At 43.8% G+C, this 23,375-nt stretch overlaps 2 protein-coding genes across 4 annotated transcripts in view; both read right to left on the bottom strand.

Annotated features, from left to right (window-relative positions):
• Positions 1 to 908: 908 nt before the first annotated feature.
• On the bottom strand, positions 909 to 15,486 carry LOC115150710 (translocon-associated protein subunit alpha). Of its 3 annotated transcripts, XR_003867148.1 has the most exons (10): positions 15,192 to 15,486; positions 5,842 to 5,969; positions 5,652 to 5,748; positions 5,050 to 5,312; positions 4,675 to 4,751; positions 4,456 to 4,534; positions 3,358 to 3,451; positions 2,709 to 2,723; positions 1,939 to 2,258; positions 909 to 1,861 (listed from the first exon to the last, which is right to left on the bottom strand). XR_003867148.1 is itself a non-coding variant. In XM_029694251.1 (9 exons), the coding sequence occupies exons 1-9, from the start codon at positions 15,259 to 15,261 to the stop codon at positions 2,191 to 2,193; spliced, it is 891 nt and encodes a 296-aa protein (XP_029550111.1). In that variant the 5' UTR covers positions 15,262 to 15,486; the 3' UTR covers positions 909 to 2,190. The 3 variants fall into 3 exon arrangements, 2 of the variants coding, with proteins under 2 accessions (XP_029550111.1, XP_029550126.1); XM_029694251.1 differs by having other exon boundaries at positions 909 to 2,258; XM_029694266.1 differs by lacking the exon at positions 2,709 to 2,723 and having other exon boundaries at positions 909 to 2,258.
• Positions 15,487 to 21,116: 5,630 nt separating this feature from the next.
• Positions 21,117 to 23,375, bottom strand: part of LOC115150689 (LIM zinc-binding domain-containing Nebulette) — a 78,149-nt gene continuing 75,890 nt past the window's right edge. The window contains exon 7 of the mRNA XM_029694217.1: positions 21,117 to 23,334. Within this exon, the coding sequence (XP_029550077.1) occupies positions 23,158 to 23,334 (177 nt within the window). The 3' untranslated portion in view covers positions 21,117 to 23,157. The remainder of the gene's footprint in view (positions 23,335 to 23,375) is intronic.

The raw sequence follows: 23,375 nt of genomic DNA, 5'->3' as shown, positions 1-23,375 counted from the left end.
TTGTTCCAACTCGGAATACTAAGTTGGAAACTCTGTCTCCTTTCCAGAGCTCCCGACTTTCCGACCTGAAGATCATTGACGTCATGATTTGAATTAGTTTTCCCAGTTGTATTGAAAGCACCATTAGCTGTCGTGGCGCACATGACCAGAATGAAACCCCATTTGTGTTAGAAAATGTAGAAAGAGGTGGCATCGTTTTTCGTACCCAAAGTTGACTTTCAATAGTAATGGTTTATCGAGATCGGTGTGGAAGAACTTAAATGGCCCTGACTTCAACCCCATCGAACACCTTTGGGATGAATTGGCACACCAACATCAGTGCTTAACCTCACTAATGCTCGTGGCTGAATGGACGTAAGTCCCCACAACAATGTTCCAACATCTAGTGGAAAGCCTTCCGAGAAGAGTGGAGGCTGTTATCGCAGTAAAGAGGCGACCAACTCCATATTAATGCCCATGATTTTGGAATGAGATGTTCGACGAGCAGGTGTCCACATACGCTACATTACCAAAAGTATCTCTAAGGATAATAATGAATAAGATTATCTGGTAAGATCCTAGATCAGTACTCTGAGATGCTTTGTAGATACAAGCCCAAGATTCAAACAAACTACAATGCACAGACATCGCATTGCATTTTAAAAAGGTTATGTTTGACTAAATGCAATTTCTGCAGTGCTGTTTGTTTTAATCCCAGGCTGTGCGGTTATTGCTCTACCATTATACACTAACCAATTACTTAAATGAATTCATTGACAGTGTTCAGCAAGAGTGAAGACAATATATGTATTAGTTCACACTGCAGTAAATAAAGACATCACATACATCTCCACTTTAATTTTCTGTTTTCTACATCAAGCTGCACCAGTGTCCAAAATGAACACTTTCATACTGCAGTGTAAAAATTCTTTTTTTTGCTACAATATGTTTTCAATACAAGTTCATATACAGAGGGGGGAAAAAAATCATTTGGGATCCATCTATTCTCAAATGGTCATTAAAAAGCTCCATGAATCACACAACAGAAAGACGGTTGGGGGAGGGGGGAGTGGAAGATTTAATAGTGAACATTTGTTTTCACAAATTTGACAGTCAGTGCCGAACAGTTAGTCCAAAGCCCCTCTCAGAGGTTTATGAAATGGGGGGCCTTGTGGTACAGTAGTAAATGTACTGTGCCTGTAAAACACAAGTCATTATCCCAGACAAGTCAAGAAACTAAATTAGCATTACAGGGCACTCATCAGTAAACATACACACACCCACACCAGTGCTTTATTCAGATCCTCAGATTGAAAATTAAATACTGAATTCATAGGCGTAGATGAAATAAATCGAGCCTTGGAATATAAAGAATGCAAATTTACAGTAAATGACACAAAACATGTTTTTTTACAGGCACATTGAGGACAAAAGAAGCCCGTTTACCATGTCTTCACCGAATCATCCAAGCTGTGAAAGATGGCCGAACATTGCAGTGCACTTCAAATGACAAGATTCGAAGCCGGCCATCCTCTGTGCCACGAAGCAGCAGAGAAGAATAATGTGACAAACACAAATGTGTAGATATTAACCAGTGCAAAACACACACATATATATATATATATATGTATATGTTTTTACAGACAAGGTGTGTGTAATCACAGCTCTCCGGGATACCAAAAACAACAATCACTATTCTGCCTCAAAAAGGTATCCACAGGTCAAAAAAGGAAAGGCAGTCGCAACCAAAAAAATTACCTAAAAGAAAAAAACCATGAAGTGTATCATCCCCCACTATCGTTTACCTAGCTCTAATATCCCCCCCTTCCCATCTCCATCTCTCAGGACTTTAATCTGTGTATCATCCCCCACTATCGTTTACCTAGCTCTAATATCCCCCCCTTCCCATCTCCATCTCTCAGGACTTTAATCTGTGTATCATCCCCCACTATCGTTTACCTAGCTCTAATACCCCCCCTTCCCATCTCTCAGGACTTTAATCTTCACAAAAACTTACTCAAAATGAATTAACCATTTCTTCATCACAATACCTGTGATAATAACGCCTCGACAAAAAACTAAATGGGTCCGTTTGGTATTTATCGTCTAGTTTAGCGGTAGAAACCGGCCTCTTGTGAAGAGATTCTGTGGTGAGAGAAGGCTGTTGCCTCTCCTCGCCTGCGACTGGCAGAACTGGGCAGTGGGGGTCCATCACTCGTCCGAACCAGCAGAGCGCTTCTGTGTCCGCTTGCGGGGAGATCGTCTGGGGGAAGCCTTGTCTGGGGAAACAACAGGAGAGATTTAGGGAAGGTTTGCAGGTGGTGTCCTTTTTAGATGTCACTCTTTGGATCAGATATGGAGATCTTACAAATACTTTTTGCATAGGCACAGTCTAAAACCAACACCTAGCCGCATCTTGTAGATCTGTAAGAATTGGATGAGTTATGGTAGAAACTCCACATAGGCAAATATGGTGACGAGGTCTATATCAAATTGACCCTTTCAGCCCCATGAGGAGTGTCTCTAGGGACTAGGGATTGATGTCAGTGACCATAGATGCTACAACAGAGACTAACATGAATCAATGATTGAGATATCAGTACTTCTGTATATGCTAATTGAATTCACTGTTGAGTCAAACAGATACGTTCTTTAGGACTACAACTAGAGCAAACTTAACATTTTGCTAAACTACTACCGCTCACTCCTGAGAGAAAGGGAAGCCTCACCTCGCCGACTCTGCACTGAAGACGCAAGGAAAGAGGGAGAGAGAGAAAAGAGAATGAACCCATGCCCAGAGAGAGAACAGGTTGTTTTGAAACACCAGCCAAACAGAGAGAATTCTAGAAAAGTGAAATATCCCCAAAGTTGACAACAGGCATCTATGGAAACATTGCAACGTTACAAAGCTGACCGCAGTTGGTGAACTAGAGGGGATTGCACAATAGAGGAGCATGTAGGCTATAGAAAGAGGACCACAGCAAGGATGGGGCATAGCAGCTAGGATGTGCTTACACTTCAGTCCTCTTAAAAGCATTTCATTTGACACTGTAGCTTCAAAAGCTTTTTTCCATGCACTTATGCAGCTCAATCTAAGATATACCCATATATTTCACTTTACACTGTTAGTAACCTAGGCTCAGCTGTTGAAGGTGCTGGCACCCCGGTGGCTAATAGCTAGCATTAACAGCTTGCTCCCCTGTGGCTACTAGCTAGCATAATGTCCTGTGGCTAATAGCTAGCATTAACAGCTTGCTCCCCTGTGGCTACTAGCTAGCATAATGTCCTGTGGCTAATGGCTAGCATAAAACAGTTAGCTCCCCTGTGGCTACTAGCTAGCATAATGTTGAATGAGTGAGTGGTGAGGTGAGGACTTACTGATCTGGTTAAGGGTCTCCTGGGGAATCCAGCTCATGTCCACATCGTTGTGGCTAGAAGTGCCCATCTCCACCTTGGCAGCTGGCCGCCTCCTCTGCACGGGGTGGGGGAGAACACAAGAGTGACCGAACTGAAGAGGAAGCGAAACTTGTACTTTCCCTAGACTTCTACATAAACAAAACCCTAAAATTGTCTTGCAAACTTAACTCTTTATCCCCCTCAGTCTTCTGAAATGTTCTAGTGTGGGTTAGACACTTGAACTTTCTCAATACAACATTGAAACACAATCCCCAAAACCCATCTTCCACACCCATGGCCTTTTCAACATTGTTCCCCTAGTCCTTTTATTCATTCATTCATTCATTCATTCATTCATTCATTCATTCATTCATTCATTCATTTCCGAGTAGTGGTGATTGGTGGTGGTGACTGGTGGTGATTGGTGGTGGAGCATACATCCATTTTGCCTTCATTCTTGCTTTTCAATGAAATAGCTGAAACCGAACCCGCCTCTTTCCCTGTCTACCTCCATGTTCCTCAGAAAAGTAGTGGTACTAGCTCGAATCCTTTTCTGACTCTCACTGTGTTCAACCTGAAAGAAGGACATTGACTCATCAACTGACAATCATCTGAACTGGGAGAATCCCACTGTTAAATGTGAAGAGGCATCTCCTAATTCCTTTCCCTCTGGACTGCTCATCTACCAACATTCTATGTAAATCTTGTCATGGTGCATTGCTTCAGCAAAGCTATTGAAAGTACATATCTTTCGGTCTTCGTATCACTCTTGTAAAAACAAGGAAAGCACACACACAAAGGAAAAATATGCTTAAAGGTGCACTACGCAGAAATCGCTCTGCCACTTCCTGGTTGCTAAAATTCTAATAGTTGAAGACGCAAAAACAAAACTTAAGAATGGGAAGCATAGAAAAAGCACACATACAACAGATCTACTGCTTCTTAGACCTGCTTTCAATGAGAATGACAGAACTACAACTAATTTCTATCTGAATTTGGTCAGGTCACCCAAAAAGTTACATAGTGCAGCTTTAATTAATTATTCTTCTGCATTCAGTGGTGTCGGCTTTGAAGCTTTACCTTTCTGGACTCTAGCAGCTGATGAAGGCCTACCACCACCAGCAGACCCAAACCAGACAGGAACACATACATGAAGATCCTAGAGATACAGAAGACAGAGAGGAGTTAAGACACCAGGTGTGGCGGCTATTTGTTTGGCAGCCATCCCCAATAGACTGGTTTCATTTAGCCCTTCTGACCGTCTTCCAACAGAGGGCTAGCCCATCTAGTCTCACTTACGTCTCTCCGTCCAGCGCGTCCTCTCTCTCGGTGATGGTCACGGTCTGGTTGAACACAGCATCCTGGAACAAGTTACCCTGAGAGAGGCGCAAGGGAGAGGCTCAGATATCCCCTCCAGCTGGTGAACTATCGTTCATCGTTCCCCGTTTCATATGAAAGTGCAACCTCACAAGCAAAGGAAAGACTTCAGCCACACGCCACTATATAAAATGAATTCAAAGAAGCTTCACAGCTATAAGTTGTTATATCTCAACACTTGCCAAGAGAAAGGAAACTGAAAAACACCCATGACCATTCTTGATACATCTTTTTCACAAATGATTGCCTATCACAAAATGGCTGACTAATCACAGACAAGAGCCAAGGCCCACTTACGTTGCTGTCCTTGTAATTGAGGTTGATAACCAGGCCGAAGGGGCGCCCGCCCATGGGCTCGGCGGGGATGAAAGAGTACTCAAACGTGGCCTGGCGCCCGGCAGGCACCATTACGCCCAGCTGCAGGGCTGTGAAGTTCTGGATGTAAAACTGGAAGTCCTGCGGGTAGCGGAAGGATGCGTCCAGCGACTCCACCACAAAGTTGTCGCTGCCTTTGTTGGTAAAGCCCATCAGGAACTTCACAATGTCGTTGGCTGGGAAGTCTGAAGGCAAAAGACAGGAGAAAGAGCAACAGAAGAGTAGGAGTGGTGGCTTTAAATGTGAATTTGAAGCACTCAGGCTTGTCAGAATCAGATTCATTCCTTTTCATTCAAGTAATTGAGCAGACATTTGTTCAGTGCAATGTGCAATAAATGCACAAATAAAAATTGAGGTTGAAACATATATCCTAAGCATCGTAGCTAAGTTCATCTACAAATACAAGTCATGGTCTTAGAATTGAAGTGAAAACAAGCAGTTCAAAACAATCATGAGGAGATTATGTGCAAAATTCAACATGCAGATATGTTGAGACGAGCCCTAGTCTGTGCCCATACTCCTACCATCTCCCTTGACGAAGAGGATGGTGGTGTCAGCATTGGGGGAGGCTTTCACATCTCCTCCTACGGCTTCCTCCTCCTCTTCCTCTTTTTCTTCCGTCTAAAATATACAAAAGAGACATTGTGTTTATTTTTAATTTTTTTACACACAAAAAGGCCTCGGGAGGCAGACAAAAGTAGCCTAATCTCTTACCAATTCCGTATTTTCATCATCTTCAACTTCGGCCTCGTCATCTTCATCGTTCACATCAACATCCTCCACAGCATCTTCATCAGCTGCCTCCTCATCCTCAGTAGCATCCTGGGCTGCCACCAATGGCCCTGCATTGATTGTAAGGAAATACATCCAATTTGAAATCTCACAAAATCTAATTTTGTGAAAACCAACTTGAGTTAGAGAAGTCACTGAGTCAAAATTAATCCTATTATTATGTTCACATCACCAGACCTACCATGGCTGCAGCAAGGGCGTTTAGCTACATAGCTAATATCTTATCAAGGGATTAAAACTGAGGTTGAACAAATCTTGTGTTCATTACAGTCACAGGTTTTAGGCCTAGCAAAATTAATTGAATTATCAAATTACTCATATCGCAAGCTTCTAACGTTGAACCCCTCAAGCAAAACACTGCTGGCTACAATGTCAGAAGAACAGATATGATTTTCAGGCTTTGCCAAAAATAGAGGGCTGCTTGTCCCATGTTGAAATCATGGTTTTTGATGTGAATTGAGTGACAGGAGATGAAGACTAGGCACATTCATTTCCGGTCACAACTTGCAGACTTGTTTACGTGCTGCTGTGCGTTTTTGTTGCCAACCTTACTTTGCTACCTGACAACTTTACGGTTTTTACTTTTAAATTACCGTTTATATTTTTAGTTTTTCCCTCACTCAACTTTCTTTCATTCAACTTTTTCACTCCGGAGGTTTTATCTGGACCTGGTTCGTCAAGACCTCCAACAGCTGAAGCTAAGTAGTAACATTAACATGATGCCTTCTAATTGCAGTCGCTGTACTTATAATATACAGGAGAACGATCGCCTCATGGCGAGGATAGCTGTGCTGCAAGCCCCATTACCCGCAGTATTAGACTTAAAACGAATCATCCAGCGATCATACACTGTTTACCAGGGGGCAGGGCTACCGACGTTAAGGCTAATCTCAAGACGGTGCTGGCTAAAGCTAAAACTGGCGAGTGTACAGAGTATAGAGATATTGTTATCCATGTCGGCACCAACGATGTCAGGATGAAACAGTCAGAGGTCACCAAGCGCAACATAGCTTCAGCGTGTAAATCAGCTAGAAAGATGTGTCGGCATCAAGGAATTGTCTCTGGCCCCCTCCCAGTTAGGGGGAGTGATGAGCTCTACAGCAGTCTCACAACTCAATCACTGGTTGAAAACTGTTTTCTGCCCCTCTCAAAAGATAGAATTTGTAGATAATTGGCCCTCTTTCTGGGACTCACCCACAAACAGCACCAAGCCTGGCCTGTTGAGGAGTGACGGACTCCATCCTAGCTGGAGGGGTGCTCTCATCTTATCTAGGAACATAGACAGGGCTCTAACTCCTCTAGCTCCACAATGAAATAGGGTGCAGGCCAGGCAGCAGGCTGTTAGCCAGCCTAGTGGAGTCTGCCACTAGCACAGTCAGTGTAGTCAGTTCAGCTATCCCCATTGAGACCGTGTCTGTGCCTCGACCTAGGTTGGGCAAAACTAAACATGGCGGTGTTCGCCTTAGCAATCTCACTAGAATAAAGACCTCCTCCATTCCTGCCATTATTGAAAGAGATCGTGATACCTCACATCTCAAAATTGGGTTACTTAATGTTAGATCCCTCACTTCAAAGGCAGTTATAGTCAATGAACTAATCACTGATCATAATCTTGATGTGATTGGCCTGACTAAAACATGGCTTAAGCCTGATGAATTTACTGTGTTAAATGAGGCCTCACCTCCTGGTTACACTAGTGACCATATCCCCCGTGCATCCCGCAAAGGCGGAGGTGTTGCTAACATTTACGATAGCAAATTTCAATTTACAAAAAAAAGATATATGTTTTCGTCTTTTGAGCTTCTAGTCATAATCTATGTAGCCTACTCAATCACTTTTATAGCTACTGTTTACAGGCCTCCTGGTCCATATACAGCGTTCCTCACTGAGTTCCCTGAATTTCTATCGGACATTGTAGTCACAGCAGATAATATTCAAATTTTTGGTAACTTTAATATTCACATGGAAAAGTCCACAGACCCACTCCAAAAGGCTTTCGGAGCCATCATCGACTCAGTGGGTTTTGTCCAACATGTCTCTGGACCTACTCACTGCCACAGTCATACTCTGGACCTAGTTTTGTCCCGTGGAATAAATGTTGTGGATCTTAATGTTTTTCCTCATAATCCTGGACTATCGGACCACCATTTTATTACGTTTGCAACCGCAGCAAATAATCTGCTCAGACCCCAACCAAGGAGCATCAAAAGTCGTGCTATAAATTCTCAGACAACCCAAAGATTCCTTGATGCCCTTCCAGACTCCCTCTGCCTACCCAAGGACATCAGAGGACAAAAATCAGTTAACCACCTAACTGAGGAACTCAATTTAACTTTGCGCAACACCCTTGATGCAGTTGCACCCCTAAAAACATTTGTCATAAGAAACTAGCTCCCTGGTATACAGAAAATACACGAGCTCTGAAGCAAGCTTCCAGAAAATTGGAACGGAAATGGCGCCACACCAAACTGGAAGTCTTCCGACTAGCTTGGAAAGACAGTACCGTGCAGTGTCGAAGAGCCCTCACTGCTGCTCAATCATCCTATTTCTCCAACTTAATTGAGGAAAATAAGAACAATCCAAAATTTATTTTTGATACTGTCGCAAAGCTAACTAAAAAGCAGCATTCCCCAAGAGAGGATGGCTTTCACTTCAGCAGTAATAAATTCATGAACTTCTTTGAGGAAAAGATCATGATCATTAGAAAGCAAATTACAGACTCTTCTTTAAATCTGCGTATTCCTCCAAAGCTCTGTTGTCCTGAGTCTGCACAACTCTGCCAGGACCGAGGATCAAGGGAGACACTAACATGTTTTAGTACTATATCTCTTGACACAATGATGAAAATAATCATGGCCTCTAAACTTTCAAGCTGCATACTGGACCCTATTCCAACTAAACTATTGAAGGAGCTGCTTCCTGTGCTTGGCCCTCCTATGTTGAACATAATAAACGGCTCTCTATCCACCGGATGTGTACCAAACTCACTAAAAGTGGCAGTAATAAAGCCTCTCTTGAAAAAGCCAAACCTTGACCCAGAAAATATAAAAAACTAAAAATCGGCCTATTTCGAACCTTCCATTCCTCTCAACATTTTTAGAAAAAGCTGTTGCGCAGCAACTCACTGCCTTCCTGAAGACAAACAATGTATACGAAACGCTTCAGTCTGGTTTTAGACCCCATCATAGCACTGAGACCGCACTTGTGAAGGTGGTAAATTACCTTTTAATGGTGTCAGACCGAGGCTCCGCATCTGTTCTCGTGCTCCTAGATCTTAGTGCTGCTTTTGATACCATCGATCACCACATTCTTTTGGAGAGATTGGAAACCCAAATTGGTCTACACAGACAAGTTCTGGTCTGGTTTAGATCTTATCTGTTGGAAAGATATCAGTTTGTCTCTGTGAATGGTTTGTCCTCTGACAAATCAACTGTAAATTTCGGTGTTCCTAAAGGTTCCGTTTTAGGACCACTATTGTTTTCACTATATATTTTACCTCTTGGGGATGTCATTTGACTTTTAAACTCGGACAAAACAGAGATGCTTGTTCTAGGTCCCAAGAAACAAAGAGATCTTCTGTTAAATCTGACAATTAATCTTGATGGTTGTACAGTCGTCTCAAATAAAACTGTGAAGGACCTCGGCGTTACTCTGGACCCTGATCTCTCTTTTGAAGAACATATCAAGACTGTTTCAAGGGCAGCTTTTTTCCATCTACGTAACATTGCAAAAATCTGAAACTTTCTGTCCACAAATGATGCAGAAAAATTAATCCATGCTTTTATTACTTCTAGGTTGGACTACTGCAATGCTCTACTTTCCGGCTACCCGGATAAAGCACTAAATAAACTTCAGTTAGTGCTAAATACGGCTGCTAGAATCCTGACTAGAACCAAAAAAATTGATCATATTACTCCAGTGCTAGCCTCCCTACACTGGCTTCCTGTTAAGGCAAGGGCTGATTTCAAGGTTTTACTGCTAACCTACAAAGCATTACATGGGCTTGCTCCTACCCATCTTTCCGATTTGGTCCTGCCGTACATACCTACACATACGCTACGGTCACAAGACGCAGGCCTCCTAATTGTCCCTAGAATTTCTAAGCAAACAGCTGGAGGCAAGGCTTTCTCCTATAGAGCTCCATTTTTATGGAATGTCTGCCTACCCATGTGAGAGATAAAGACTCGGTCTCAACCTTTAAGTCTTTACTGAAGAGTCATCTCTTCAGTGGGTCCTATGATTGAGTGTAGTCTGGCCCAGGAGTGTGAAGGTGAATGGAAAGGCTCTGGAGCAACGAACCACTCTTGCTGTCTCTGCCTGGCCAGTTCCCTTCTCTCCACTGGGATTCTCTGCCTCTAACCCTATTACAGGGGCTGAGTCACTGGCTTATTGGGGTTCTTCCATGCCGTCCCTAGGAGGGGTGCGTCACTTGAGTGGGTTGAGTCACTAACGTGGTCTTCCTGTCTGGGTTGGCACCCCCCCTTGGGTTGTGCCGTGGCGGAGATCTTTGTGGGCAATACTCGGCCTTGTCTCAGGATGGTAAGTTGGTGGTTGAAGATATCCCTCGAGTGGTGTGGGGGCTGTGCTTTGGCAAAGTGGGTGGGGTTATATCCTTCCTGTTTGGCCCTGTCCGGGGGTATCATCGGATGGGGCCACAGTGTCTCCTGACCCCTCCTGTCTCAGCCTCCAGTATTTATGCTGCAGTAGTTTGTGTGTCGGGGGGCTAGCGTCAGTCTGTTATATCTGGAGTATTTCTCCTGTCTTATCCGGTGTCCTGTGTGAATTTAAGTATGCTCTCTCTAATTCTCTCTTGGAGGACCTGAGCCCTAGGACCATGCCTCAGGACTACCTGACATGATGACTCCGTGTTGTCCCCAGTCCACCTGGCCGTGCTGCTGCTCCAGTTTCAACTGTTCTGCTTGCGGCTATGGAACCCTGACCTGTTCACCGGACGTGCTACCTGTCCCAGACCTGCTGTTTTCAATTCTCTAGAGACAGCAGGAGCGGTAGAGATACTCTCAATGATCGGCTATGAAAAGCCAACTGACATTTACTCTTGAGGTGCTGACTTGTTGCACCCTCGACAACTACTGTGATTATTAATATTTGACCATGCTGGTCATTTATGAAAATTTGAGCATCTTTGCCATGTTCTGTTATAATCTCCACCCGGCACAGCCAATCAGAGGACTGGCCACCCCTCATAGCCTGGTTCCTCTCTAGGTTTCTTCCTAGGTTTTGGCCTTTCTAGGGAGTTTTTCCTAGCCACCATGCTTCTACACCTGCATTGCGTGCTGTTTGGGGTTTTAGGCTGGGTTTCTGTACAGCACTTTGAGATATCAGCTGATGTAAGAAGGGCTATATAAATACATTTGATTTGAAGAGGAGGAGTCTACAGTGTCTAGAAGCGACTTCACTATACATTTTTTGGATTCAGGTTCACTCAAACATCGTTTTAAGCGTTGTTTTACTATTGGCAGATACAGCTGATTTTGGGTTTATATACTGCTCAAAAAAATAAAGGGAACACTTAAACAACACATCCTAGATCTGAATGAAAGAAATAATCTTATTAAATACTTTTTTCTTTACATAGTTGAATGTGCTGACAACATAATCACACAAAAATAATCAATGGAAATCCAATTTATCAACCCATGGCGGTCTGGATTTGGAGTCACACTCAAAATTAAAGTGGAAAACCACACTACAGGCTATTCCAACTTTGATGTAATGTCCTTAAAACAAGTCAAAATGAGGCTCAGTGGTGTGTGTGGCCTCCATGTGCCTGTATGACCTCCCTACAATGCCTGGGCATGCTCCTGATGAGGTGGCGGATGGTCTCCTGAGGGATCTCCTCCCAGACCTGGACTAAAGCATCCGCCAACTCCTGGACAGTCTGTGGTGCAACGTGGCGTTGGTGGATGGAGCGAGACATGATGTCCCAGATGTGCTCAATTGGATTCAGGTCTGGGGAACGGGCGGGCCAGTCCATAGCATCAATGCCTTCCTCTTGCAGGAACTGCTGACACACTCCAGCCACATGAGGTCTAGCATTGTCTTGCATTAGGAGGAACCCAGGGCCAACCGCACCAGCATATGGTCTCACAAGGGGTCTGAGGTTCTCATCTCGGTACCTAATGGCAGTCAGGCTACCTCTTGCGAGCACATGGAGGGCTGTGCGGCCCCCCAAAGAAATGCCAACCCACACCATGACTGACCCACCGCCAAACCGGTCATGCTGGAGGATGTTGCAGGCAGCAGAACGTTCTCCACGGCGTCTCCAGACTCTGTCACATGTGCTCAGTGTGAACCTGCTTTCATCTGTGAAGAGCACAGGGCACCAGTGGCGAATTTGCCAATCTTGGTGTTCTCTGGCAAATGCCAAACGTCCTGCACGGTGTTGGGCTGTAAGCACAACCCCCACCTGTGGACGTCGGGCCCTCATACCACCCTCATGGAGTCTGTTTCTGACCGTTTGAGCAGACACATGCACATTTGTGGCCTGCTGGAGGTCATTTTGCAGGGCTCTGGCAGTGCTTCTCCTGCTCCTCCTTGCACAAAGGCGGAGGTAGCGGTCCTGCTGCTGGGTTGTTGTCCTCCTACGGCCTCCTCCACGTCTCCTGATGTACTGGCCTGTCTCCTGGTAGCGCCTCCATGCTCTGGACACTACGCTGACAGACACAGCAAACCTTCTTGCCACAGCTCGCATTGATGTGCCATCCTGGATGAGCTGCACTACCTGAGCCACTTGTGTGGGTTGTAGACTCCGTCTCATGCTACCACTAGAGTGAAAGCACCGCCAGCATTCAAAAGTGACCAAAACATCAGCCAGGAAGCATAAGAACTGAGAAGTGGTCTGTGGTCACCACCTGCCGAACCACTCCTTTATTGGGGGTGTCTTGCTAATTGCCTATAATTTCCACCTGTTGTCTATTCCATTTGCACAACAGCATGTGAAATGTATTGTCAATCAGTGTTGCTTCCTAAGTGGACAGTTTGATTTCACAGAAGTGTGATTGACTTGGAGTTACATTGTGTTGTTTAAGTGTTCCCTTTATTTTTTTGAGCAGTGTATATCGATTCGCTCTCAAATATTTGTCATCTGATGTATTAGTTTCAGTCTGAATCGTTTTATCAAAACTTTGCTGCCAGCTCCTGATATCAGGGCATAAAAACTATAATCCTGAATTAGTCTAGTGTTCATGTGCGCCCAGCTATATTCAGTCCAAGTTTGTTTTCCCTGGATAAACTAGCTGAACTATGCTAGTTTTTCATCCTTATTGCCAAACTCCATAAATACTGCACCGTCAACTTCAAAACTCCTTTGCTAGTTATACAATCATGTAAACAAGACATTTTCTAGAAAGAAACTTAAATGATTTGTTTGTGGAATAGTCATGACGGGTTCAAGCCATCTGTCGTGTCGTCAGACAATGGTGGCGAAGGATATCCTTGCTACTTGAGTTCAGTTTGGAGATGCACCAGCATCATTGGCGTAGGGTTAGCTGGACGTATCTGACAGGTCTTGGAACTGTGAAAACAGGTAGCCTCTCCCCTCTTGGCTCGATGGGATATATAGTGATTTTGTCAACATAGCCAGATATGTACAAAGTCTTGTACCTTTAACCTTTTTAATCTGACTACCGTATTTGTTGATTAAATCAGACTAATAATATACTGAAAAAAATAAAAAAACGCAACATGTAAAGTGTTGGTCCACTTTTACAAATGCAGAAAAAGCTAATTTCTCAAAAACTTGGTGCACAAATTGATTGATACATCCCTGTTAATGAGCATTTCTCCTTTGCCAAGATAATCCATCCATTTGTCAGGTGTGGCATATCAAGAAGCTCATTAAACAGCATAATCATTACACAGGTGCACCTTGCGCTAGGGACAATAAAAGCCACTAAAATGTGCAGTTGGGTCACCCAACGCCACAGATGTCTCAAGTTAAGGGAGTGTGCAATTGGCATGCTGACTGCAGGAATGTCCACCAGAGCTGTCGCCAGAGAACGTGCTGTTAATTTCTCTACCACAAGCCGCAGCCGTCGTTTAAGAGAATTTGGTAGTACGTCCAACTGGCCTCACAACAGCAGATCACGTGTATGGTGTTGTGTGGGCAAGCGGTTTGCTGATGTCAATGTTGGTGGCAATATGGTTATTGGATGGGCAGGCATAAGCTATGGACAACGAACACAACTGCATTTTATTGATGGCAATTTGAATGCACAGAGATACTGTGACGAGATCCTGAGGCCCATTGTCATGCCATTCATCTGCCGCCATCACCTCATGTTTCAGCATGATAATGTAGGACCCCATGTCGCAAGGATCTGTACACAATTCCTGGAAGCTGAAAATGTTGCAGTTCTTCCATGGCCTGCATACTCAGACATGTCACCCATTGAGCATGTTTGGGATGCTCTGGATCAACGTTTAAGACCGTGTGTTCCAGTTCCCAACAATATCCAGTAACTTAGCACAGCCAATGAAGAGTTGGACAACATTCCACAATCAACAGCCTGATCAACTAAGTGAAGGAGATGTGTCGCGCTGCATGAGGCAAATGGTGGTCACACCAGATACTGACTGGTTCTCTGATCCATGCCCTACCTTTAAAAAAAAAAAAGGTATGTGACCAACGGATGCATATTGGTATTCCCATGTGAAATCCATAGATTAGGGCCTAATTAATGTATTTCAACTGACTTATTGCCTTATATGAACTGTAACTCATTGAAATCTTTGAAAATGTTGCGTTTCTAATTTTGTTCATTATCGACAACGTTAACTACTAGTTAGCACTACTACTAGCTAGACACCTTCCACCAAAGAGCACACGGATAGATAGTTAGATTAAAGACGATCAGCACAACATAAACCAATTTAACTAGGTGATGGTGTAGATACAAATTAACAACCTAGATAGCTAACTACATAAATGACAGCTAGCCGCAAGCTGGCTGGTAAGGACACGTCAGTCTAGCTACTGTAGTTTCCACTTTTGACTGAGCAAGAATCACTATTAAATTACATTTGAAATGAATAGGTACTAAAACGTGTAGCCAGTATCGAAACAGACAAAACTGTTATTTGAGAAGGACAGTAGCTACAATGCCGTACTAGCAGAAAATAATATTTGCACATGTCAAAATGCGCTTGGGACACTGTCAGACAGTGGCTTTCCATAAAGCTAACGTTAGCTGTAATAGCCAAGGTTGTTTCAATTCAGCTAGTCAACCCTAATTCCAGTTCGATAGACTCACCTTTCATGATAATCGTTGCCGGGAAAGCTAGTAATACTAGCAAAAGAAGTTTAGGAAGAAATGTCATCATTTTGATGTGAAATCACCTCCTTCACTAGGAAACGTAGGGATTCCCTGAAGCCTAGCTGCTACTTCTTCTTCGATTAGGTTTAACGGCGGTTGGCATCCAATAAACGTGCATTACTGCCACCTACTAGACTCGAGTACAACTCCCTTATACTTTTCTTGAAAAAATAAACAAATACCCTACCATCTAACACTAACACCCACAACAACAAAAAAGTACACCACCCTACTCCACTATTTAAATATATTTAGTCCTACCTCAGGACAACAACCTGAAAGGATGGGACACCACTACCACCCGAGTGGCGCAGCGGTTTAAGGCAATGCATCTCAGTGCTAGAGGCGTCACTACCAGACCTTGGTTTGATTCCAGGTTGTATCACAACCGGCCAGGATTGGGAGTCCCATAGGTCGGTGCACAATTGGCCCAGCATCGTCTGGGTTAGGGTTTGGCCGGGGTAGGCCGTCATTGTAAATAAGAATTTGTTCTTAACTGACTTGCCTGGTTAAAAAAATAAAACTCATGTCAAGTCTCGCACACCCAAATACCTCTCTGCAACTGCCACCACAACCTCAATTTTCTGTGACTAAAATCCATCACTGCAGTACATTTGATAACCATTGCTATAAATGCTAAAAATCCAATCTTACCGAAACATAAACTCAGCTAAAAAAGAAACGTCCCTTTTTCAGGACCCTGTTTTTCAAAGATAATTTGTAAAAATGTCAAAATAACTTCACAGATCTTCATTGTAAAGGGTTTAAACACTGTTTTCCATGCTTGTTCAATGACCCATAAACAATTAATAAACATGCACCTGTGGAACGGTCGTTAAGACACTAACAGCTTACGGACGGTAAGCAATTAAGGTCACAGTTATGAAAACTTAGGACACTAAAGAGGCCTTTCTACTGACTCTGAAAAACACCAAAAGAAAGATGTCCAGGGTCCCTGCTCATCTGCGTGAATGTGACTTAGGCATGCTGCAAGGAGGCATTCGGACTGCAGATGTGGCCAGGGCAATAAATTGCAATGTCCGTACTGTGAGACGCCTAAGACAGCGCTACAGGGAGACAGGGTGGACAGCTGATCGTCCTCGCAGTGGCAGACCATGTGTAACAACACCTGCACAGGATCGGTACATCCGAACATCACACCTGCGGGACAGGTACAGGATGGCAACAACAACTGCCCGAGTTACACCAGGAATGCACAATCCCTCCATCAGTGCTCAGACTGTCCGCAATAGGCTGAGAGAGGCTGGACTGAGGGCTTGTAGGCCTGTTGTAAGGCAGGTCCTCACCAGACATCACCGGCAACAACGTCGCCTATGGGCACAAACCCACCGTCGCTGGACCAGACAGGACTGGCAAAAAGTGCTCCTCACCGATGAGTTGCGGTTTTGTCTCAGGGGTGATGGTCGGATTCACGTTTATTGTCGAAGGAATGAGCGTTACACCGAGGCCTGTACTCTGGAGCGGGATCGATTTGGAGATGGAGGGTCCGTCATGGTCTGGGGCAGTGTGTCACAGCATCATTGGACTGAGTTTGTTGTCATTGCAGGCAATCTCAACGCTGTGCGTTACAGGGAAGACATCCTCCTCCCTCATGTGGTACCCTTCTTGCAGACCCATCCTGACATGACCCTCCAGCATGACAATGCCACCAGCCATACCGCATGGCTACCACAGTATTCTGCAGTGATACACCATCCCATCTGGTTTGTGCTTAGTGGGACTATCATTTGTTTTTCAACAGGACAATGACCCAACACACCTCCAGGCTGTGTAAGGGCTATTTGACCAAGAAGGAGAGTGCTGGAGTGCTGCATCAGATGACCTGGCCTCCACAATCACCCGACCTCAACCCAATTGAGATGGTTTTGGGTGAGTTGGACTGCAGAGTGAAGGAAAAGCAGCCAACAAGTGCTCAGCATATGTGGGAACTCCTTCAAGACTGTTGGAAAAGCATTCCAGGGGAAGCTGGTTGAGAGAATACCAAGTGTGCAAAGCTGTCATCAAGGCAAAGGGTGGTTACTTTGAAGATTCTCAGATATAAAATATATTTTTATTTGTTTGACACTTTTTTAGTTATTACATGATTCCATATGTGTTATTTCATAGTTTTGATGTCTTCACTATTATTCTACAATGTAGAAAATAGTAAAATATAAAGAAAAACCCTTGAATGGGTAGGTGTGTCCAAACTTTTGACTGGTACTGTATTTACTGTATTTACTGTATTTACTGTATACACAACGTCATCACATCTGAAGGGATTTACCTGAATTTACTTTTTGTGAGAGAAAGTGGATAGATATCTTCATTTTGTAAGCCTACATTTCTTTAAAACAAATGAATACATTACATTTCCTATCAAATAGTACACAGAGGCATTTAGACGTGTGGCTTGACCTTTAAAGTACACTCCCGGGTTGTAAAGTGGAAGTGAAGTAAGATGGTGTTCAAATTAGTCAAGAAAGACATCTTTCTCTGCATGTCTTCAAAAACAGTTATTTCTGCAGTCACAGTGTTTCACAGCTGTCGTCCACTTCAACAGCCTATGGAGAAAGAGGATGTAGTAAGAGATGGATCATTTGCTCAAATGTATGATGGGAGGGATAATGGATGAATGAATAGGCCTACAGACCTTAACAAAGTCCTCTTCAATGAATTCAGCCTCCTCAAGTTCTTCTGCTTCTTCCTCCATACTGTCTTTAGTGCATGGAGAGCCTTTCTGATCATCCTTAATCACATATTCCACTTCATCGTCTATCTCTCCTCCTTTCAATGTTTTATGCAATTTCTCCAGGCTGGCACCAAAGTTCCAGATGGCTTGGTTCCTGCCTGCATCAGTCTTACCCAGACTGTAGACTTGAGTTGTCTTAGAAGAAGGCACACTTGAGCCACACCTGGCCTTTCTGAACTCAAGGGAAGCTGCATCTCAAAGCACAGATCCCCTCCACTCCCTTTGAGATGTAGGTAAAGACTGTAGTCTGCTATAGAGCTCCACCTTCTCACCCACCCCATTACATTTTAGTCATTTAGCAGACACTCTTATCCAGAGCGACTTGCAGTAGTGAATGCATACATTTCATACATTTTTTTCTCCGTACTGGTACTCCGTGGCAATCGAACCCACAACCCTGGCGTTACAAACACCATGCTCTACCAACTGAGCCACACAGGACCGTCATGCAGAACGCCTTTCCCTCCACTGATTTTGGAGGCTGCATAGCACATTCTTCACTTCCCTCACCTCCCTTATTTCCATGGCCCATCAATGACCTCCTCCCCTTCCTCCACGAACGGTAGCATCCTCCCAGGATTCCTACTCTGCTTGTTCTGGCAATCCACCAGACACCTATCCTTCTCCCGGCAGGCCTTTCTCAGCCTGTCGGTGGTGAGAGCCAGGACCCAGTTGGCCTCTCTCAGGTCGTGGATCTCCTGGTCCTTGTGGTGGCGACTCTCCCTGGCCAGCCTGAGGCCTCTCTCGCTGACCTCGGCCCTCTCTAGCAAGTCCGACTCCATATACCTCAGCTGGACGTTCTCCAACTCCAGCCGACTCAGCGCCCGTTCGTACTCGGCCAGACAGTGGCTCACCTGGCGCTGGTGGGGCGATTTCGTCTGACACATACAGAAGCTCAAGCCACAGGAAATGCTGCACGCTGTGTTTGGATTGGTCATCGCCAAGGACAGGGGGGGTCATGAACAAGGGCATGGCAAACCAAATCTGTCACAGTCGTTCGCATCTGTGGACAGTTTACGGGGTTGAAAGATATAAAGACCTACTTATCTAGGCTATTGAGGAATGATCACTTTCTAGCTCATGAAGTAAATCAGACTGATGAGTGAACAAAATTACTGAGAACATACAGAAAACGAAAAGGAACGTTTGCTATTGAACAAGTCAAGGTAGTTCCTCCCTGTTTCAGGTTTTCTTCTGTTTGACGCCTAAACACAACCAGGGTGTATTATACCACTAACCCTAGCTTCCGGTCCACATCCCGGTTCAAGCCTAACCCTAATTTCATGCACACATCCAGGTTCAACTCTAACCCTAGCTCCAACCACAACCCTGACCCTAGCTTCAGGTCCACATCCAGGTTCAACTCTAACCCTAGCTCCAACCACAACCCTGACCCTAGCTTCAGGTCCACATCCAGGTTCAACTCTAACCCTAGCTCCAACCACAACCCTGACCCTAGCTTCAGGTCCACATCCAGGTTCAACTCTAACCCTAGCTCCAACCACAACCCTGACCCTAGCTTCAGGTCCACATCCAGGTTCAACTCTAACCCTAGCTCCAACCACAACCCTGACCCTAGCTTCAGGTCCACATCCAGGTTCAACTCTAACCCTAGCTCCAACCACAACCCTGACCCTAGCTTCAGGTCCACATCCAGGTTCAACTCTAACCCTAGCTCCAACCACAACCCTGACCCTAGCTTCAGGTCCACATCCAGGTTCAACTCTAACCCTAGCTCCAACCACAACCCTGACCCTAGCTTCAGGTCCACATCCAGGTTCAACTCTAACCCTAGCTCCAACCACAACCCTGACCCTAGCTTCAGGTCCACATCCAGGTTCAACTCTAACCCTAGCTCCATCCACAACCCTGACCCTAGCTTCATGTCCACATCCAGGTTAATCTCTAACCCTAACCCTAGCCTCAACCACAACCCTAACTTCATAGCTTCTACCCCCAGACCATCAGGCTGCTGAATAGTCACTAGGTAGCTACCTGCTCTTCCTGTCCTCCTCCTGTCCCGACTTCCTACCCCCCCACCCCCACTCCGCAATTACATGTGACTAATAAACAATCTATCTATCTATGACCACATCCCGGTTCAACCCTAAACCTAGCCTCAACCTCAACCACAACCAAATCAAATCAAATCACCACAACCCTAACCCTAGCCCCATGTCCACATCCTGGTACAATCAATATGGTTCCTATATAACCTTTAAACTTACGGGTGAGGATGAAGCCATCTCAGGTTGTGTTTGAGTAGTAACAGCGTGATTCCCATTTATTGGAATGTTCCGCTCCCGTGGACACATTGTGAGTCTGTGATTGGTTCATTTGGAGGTGCCGATGATAGGTGCTGGCCTAGGTAGTCCACAGGATCTGTTTGGTCTAGGTCCATTCCGTTATACTGTTCAATTACAAGTATATCAGGGTCTTTTACGTGTTAGTCCAATTACACACACACTGTCCCTCACTCACTGTCATTTTAGACCTGATGAGAGTCCACCCAGAATTACCTGATACATAAGACATGATGATTCGTTCTGGATATTTTCATGTAAAATTTGTATGGATTTTTTTTTTACCAGAATTGATTGAAACATTAGGTCAATATTGAAATTATTACTGAGATGATCAAATGGGGCAGGTGAGTTGTGCTATATTTAGGGAAAATAAACATGCACTATTTAATAATCTAAACAAGTAATGAATTCAGGTTGTGAATTTTTTGGATAATAAATCCTTACAACTTGGCCTATCATTGACATGATATCATCAAAACTGTCATCTCTATTTTCTACAGTAGTAATGCATTTCCTACCTATTGCACCCACGTACATAAACGTATGGCCTAGAAATGATGATGCAATGTTGCTGTATGTCATTGTGATGCGTCAATTATGATGCATCAGCAGTGCCTGCTGTGATCTTTGCACTTAGCTGTCAATATACTAGATATAGTAAGATATATAATAAGTCATGCTACAACCAACATTTATGCACAATAACCTTAAACAAATGGTGCTATTGTTAAATGTAATACACTGACCACGTATAATCCTCTGTAGCTTGTCAAAAGGTGTTTGAATGAACCAATTACAAAATCATTGTCGACAAAGCGTTTTTATTTTTCTCTCGTGACACACTGCAATTAATGACCCCAAAAAATGTAACAAATGGTTAACTGAGGAAAAAGTGACACCTCAATAAACTCGGTGTTGGTGTACAAACTGAGTAAACATTTTTTAAAGAGACATTTAAAAAAAATGGAACTACTAGAAGCAAAAACCTTTGGACAAAAAAGGCTTTATAAATTGTATCAGCAACACACCAAGCTTGATGTTTCTTGCTGTTCCGTTATTGTCTCTTAAAGGCCAATAAATATTAGCATTTCACAACATTTTCATTTGTTACCACTTTCAGTAATAAAATGTAATGTACAAAACCACGGTACCATGTACCCAGAAATGAAGTCCTTGAAAGGTCACAATAGTGTGCATGGATTTTGCACGCCTTAAGATATTATAAACCATTTATAATATGCACAAATACATGTATACTCTTAGAAGAAAAGGTGCTATCTAGAACCAATAAGGGTTCTTTGGCTGGCAACATAGGAGAACCCTTTGAAGAACTATTTTTGGTTCCATGTAGAACCCTTTCCACAGAGTGTTCTACATGGAACCCAAAAGAGTTCTGCCTGGAACCAAAAAGAGTTCTGCCTGGAACCAAAAAGGGTTCTACCTGGAACCAAAAAGGGTTCTCCTATTGGGAAAGCCGAAGAACCCTTTAGAAGCCCTTTTTTCCCAAGAGTGTACTGTCATTAGTGTTTTCTTTATAGGAGCTTATGAATCAAAAGTGTTCACAATAGTTTAGAAATCTTAAGATTTACAATCCAACTTCATATACCATTATTACTTGACACTGTTTACATGGCAACATATGACAACCATGTCGCTAGTTAGCGCTAAATTAAGAGGACATAATCTAATTCAAGCCTGTGTGAGGATAAACTGGTATATGAGATGTAAACACTCCACTGAACTCAAAGCAAGAGGTGAGATGGTGTGACTCGATTATAGTTTGTATCAACTATATTTACTTGTGGAGCTGGTTGAAACCCTTATGTCATCAGACAAACAGAATGAAGCAGCGTGTTAATGATATAACATAAGCTAAACAGCTGACTGTCTGGCAATCACTCAGGATTGTCCTGAAAAGTTCATTTCTCCTTCACTCCCTCTCCCCTAATTTGTACATGAAACAAGGTTAGTATTGATGTCCAAATGCAAAATATAATAATTGAAATACAAAGGAGTACAAGAAGAAAGCGGGTCCCTCCCTATTCCGGTGCTGGAGGACTGGGTTGGGTGCTATTCAAGCAAACCCACTAACCGCTTTTCCAGGATAAGTCGAAAACATTATTGTTCTTGTGCTGCAAGAATGCACGTTTGGAATCATGAAGTCAACACAACGTTTGTGTGAAACAAAAATAAACTGCTTAACAAATTCAAATGTGGCTTCTAGTGTGGGGATCATGATGTTTTCAACTTCTCCCGGAAAGTGGTAAATGTATTCCATTGAATAGGTCATTTTTTGTCTGCGAAATGTCTATTTGAGGGTTACAATTCTCTGATTGAACTATATATTTTTTTTTCATTAACTGTTGAGGTGGGACAAGCCACCAATGCTTTAAATTAAACCAAAAGCAAAACTTATTATTACATGATACATTTTTCCATGACCATTTTCAGCGGGTAATGTACAGTAGCTATGATAGTTTGGGTCTGTAGTCTAGACAGAGCAAACTGAACAACACCACCCAGTTCCTTTATCTCTGCTCATGTACAGTAGCCCTCCAGGACCAAGCTTCAATCAGACATTTGGGGAGAGGACTCCACCAAACCATGGTAAGGCTAGCCCCTTGGGTGCATTTCAATAATCTAGAATGGCCTTCTTTCCTCATCTCCTCTCCTCCAACTGTACTGAAATTAAATTAAAAGAACTGGTGGAAGTCAATTTCCCAGTTAGCATCCAGTCTGCCTTATCCCTTCCGCCTATCCAATCTTTTTGTTTTCACATCAGTGCTGATGGAGGAGAGGAGACAAGGGGAAAGGAAATCACTTAAAGACTATTGAGATGCGGCCCTTAGTTGAAGCACTCCACGTAGTTGGCAGGGAGCATGCCTGATTTGCCGGTCCTCTGAACGGTGCCGTACATCCAGCCCTCATCAATGGGCTGAGCGTTGACGATGACATCACCATCGCGGAAGGACACCTCGTCGTGGTCCTGCGCTGCGTAGTCGTAGAGAGCCCGGTAAACTCTCTGAATGGGAGGTATGGCAACAATGTTAATCATGTGTTTGT

The sequence above is a fragment of the Salmo trutta genome, chromosome 2 (genome assembly GCF_901001165.1).
Source record: "Salmo trutta chromosome 2, fSalTru1.1, whole genome shotgun sequence".
Lineage (NCBI taxonomy): Eukaryota > Metazoa > Chordata > Actinopteri > Salmoniformes > Salmonidae > Salmo > Salmo trutta.
This window is presented reverse-complemented; position numbering and strand designations above follow the sequence as displayed.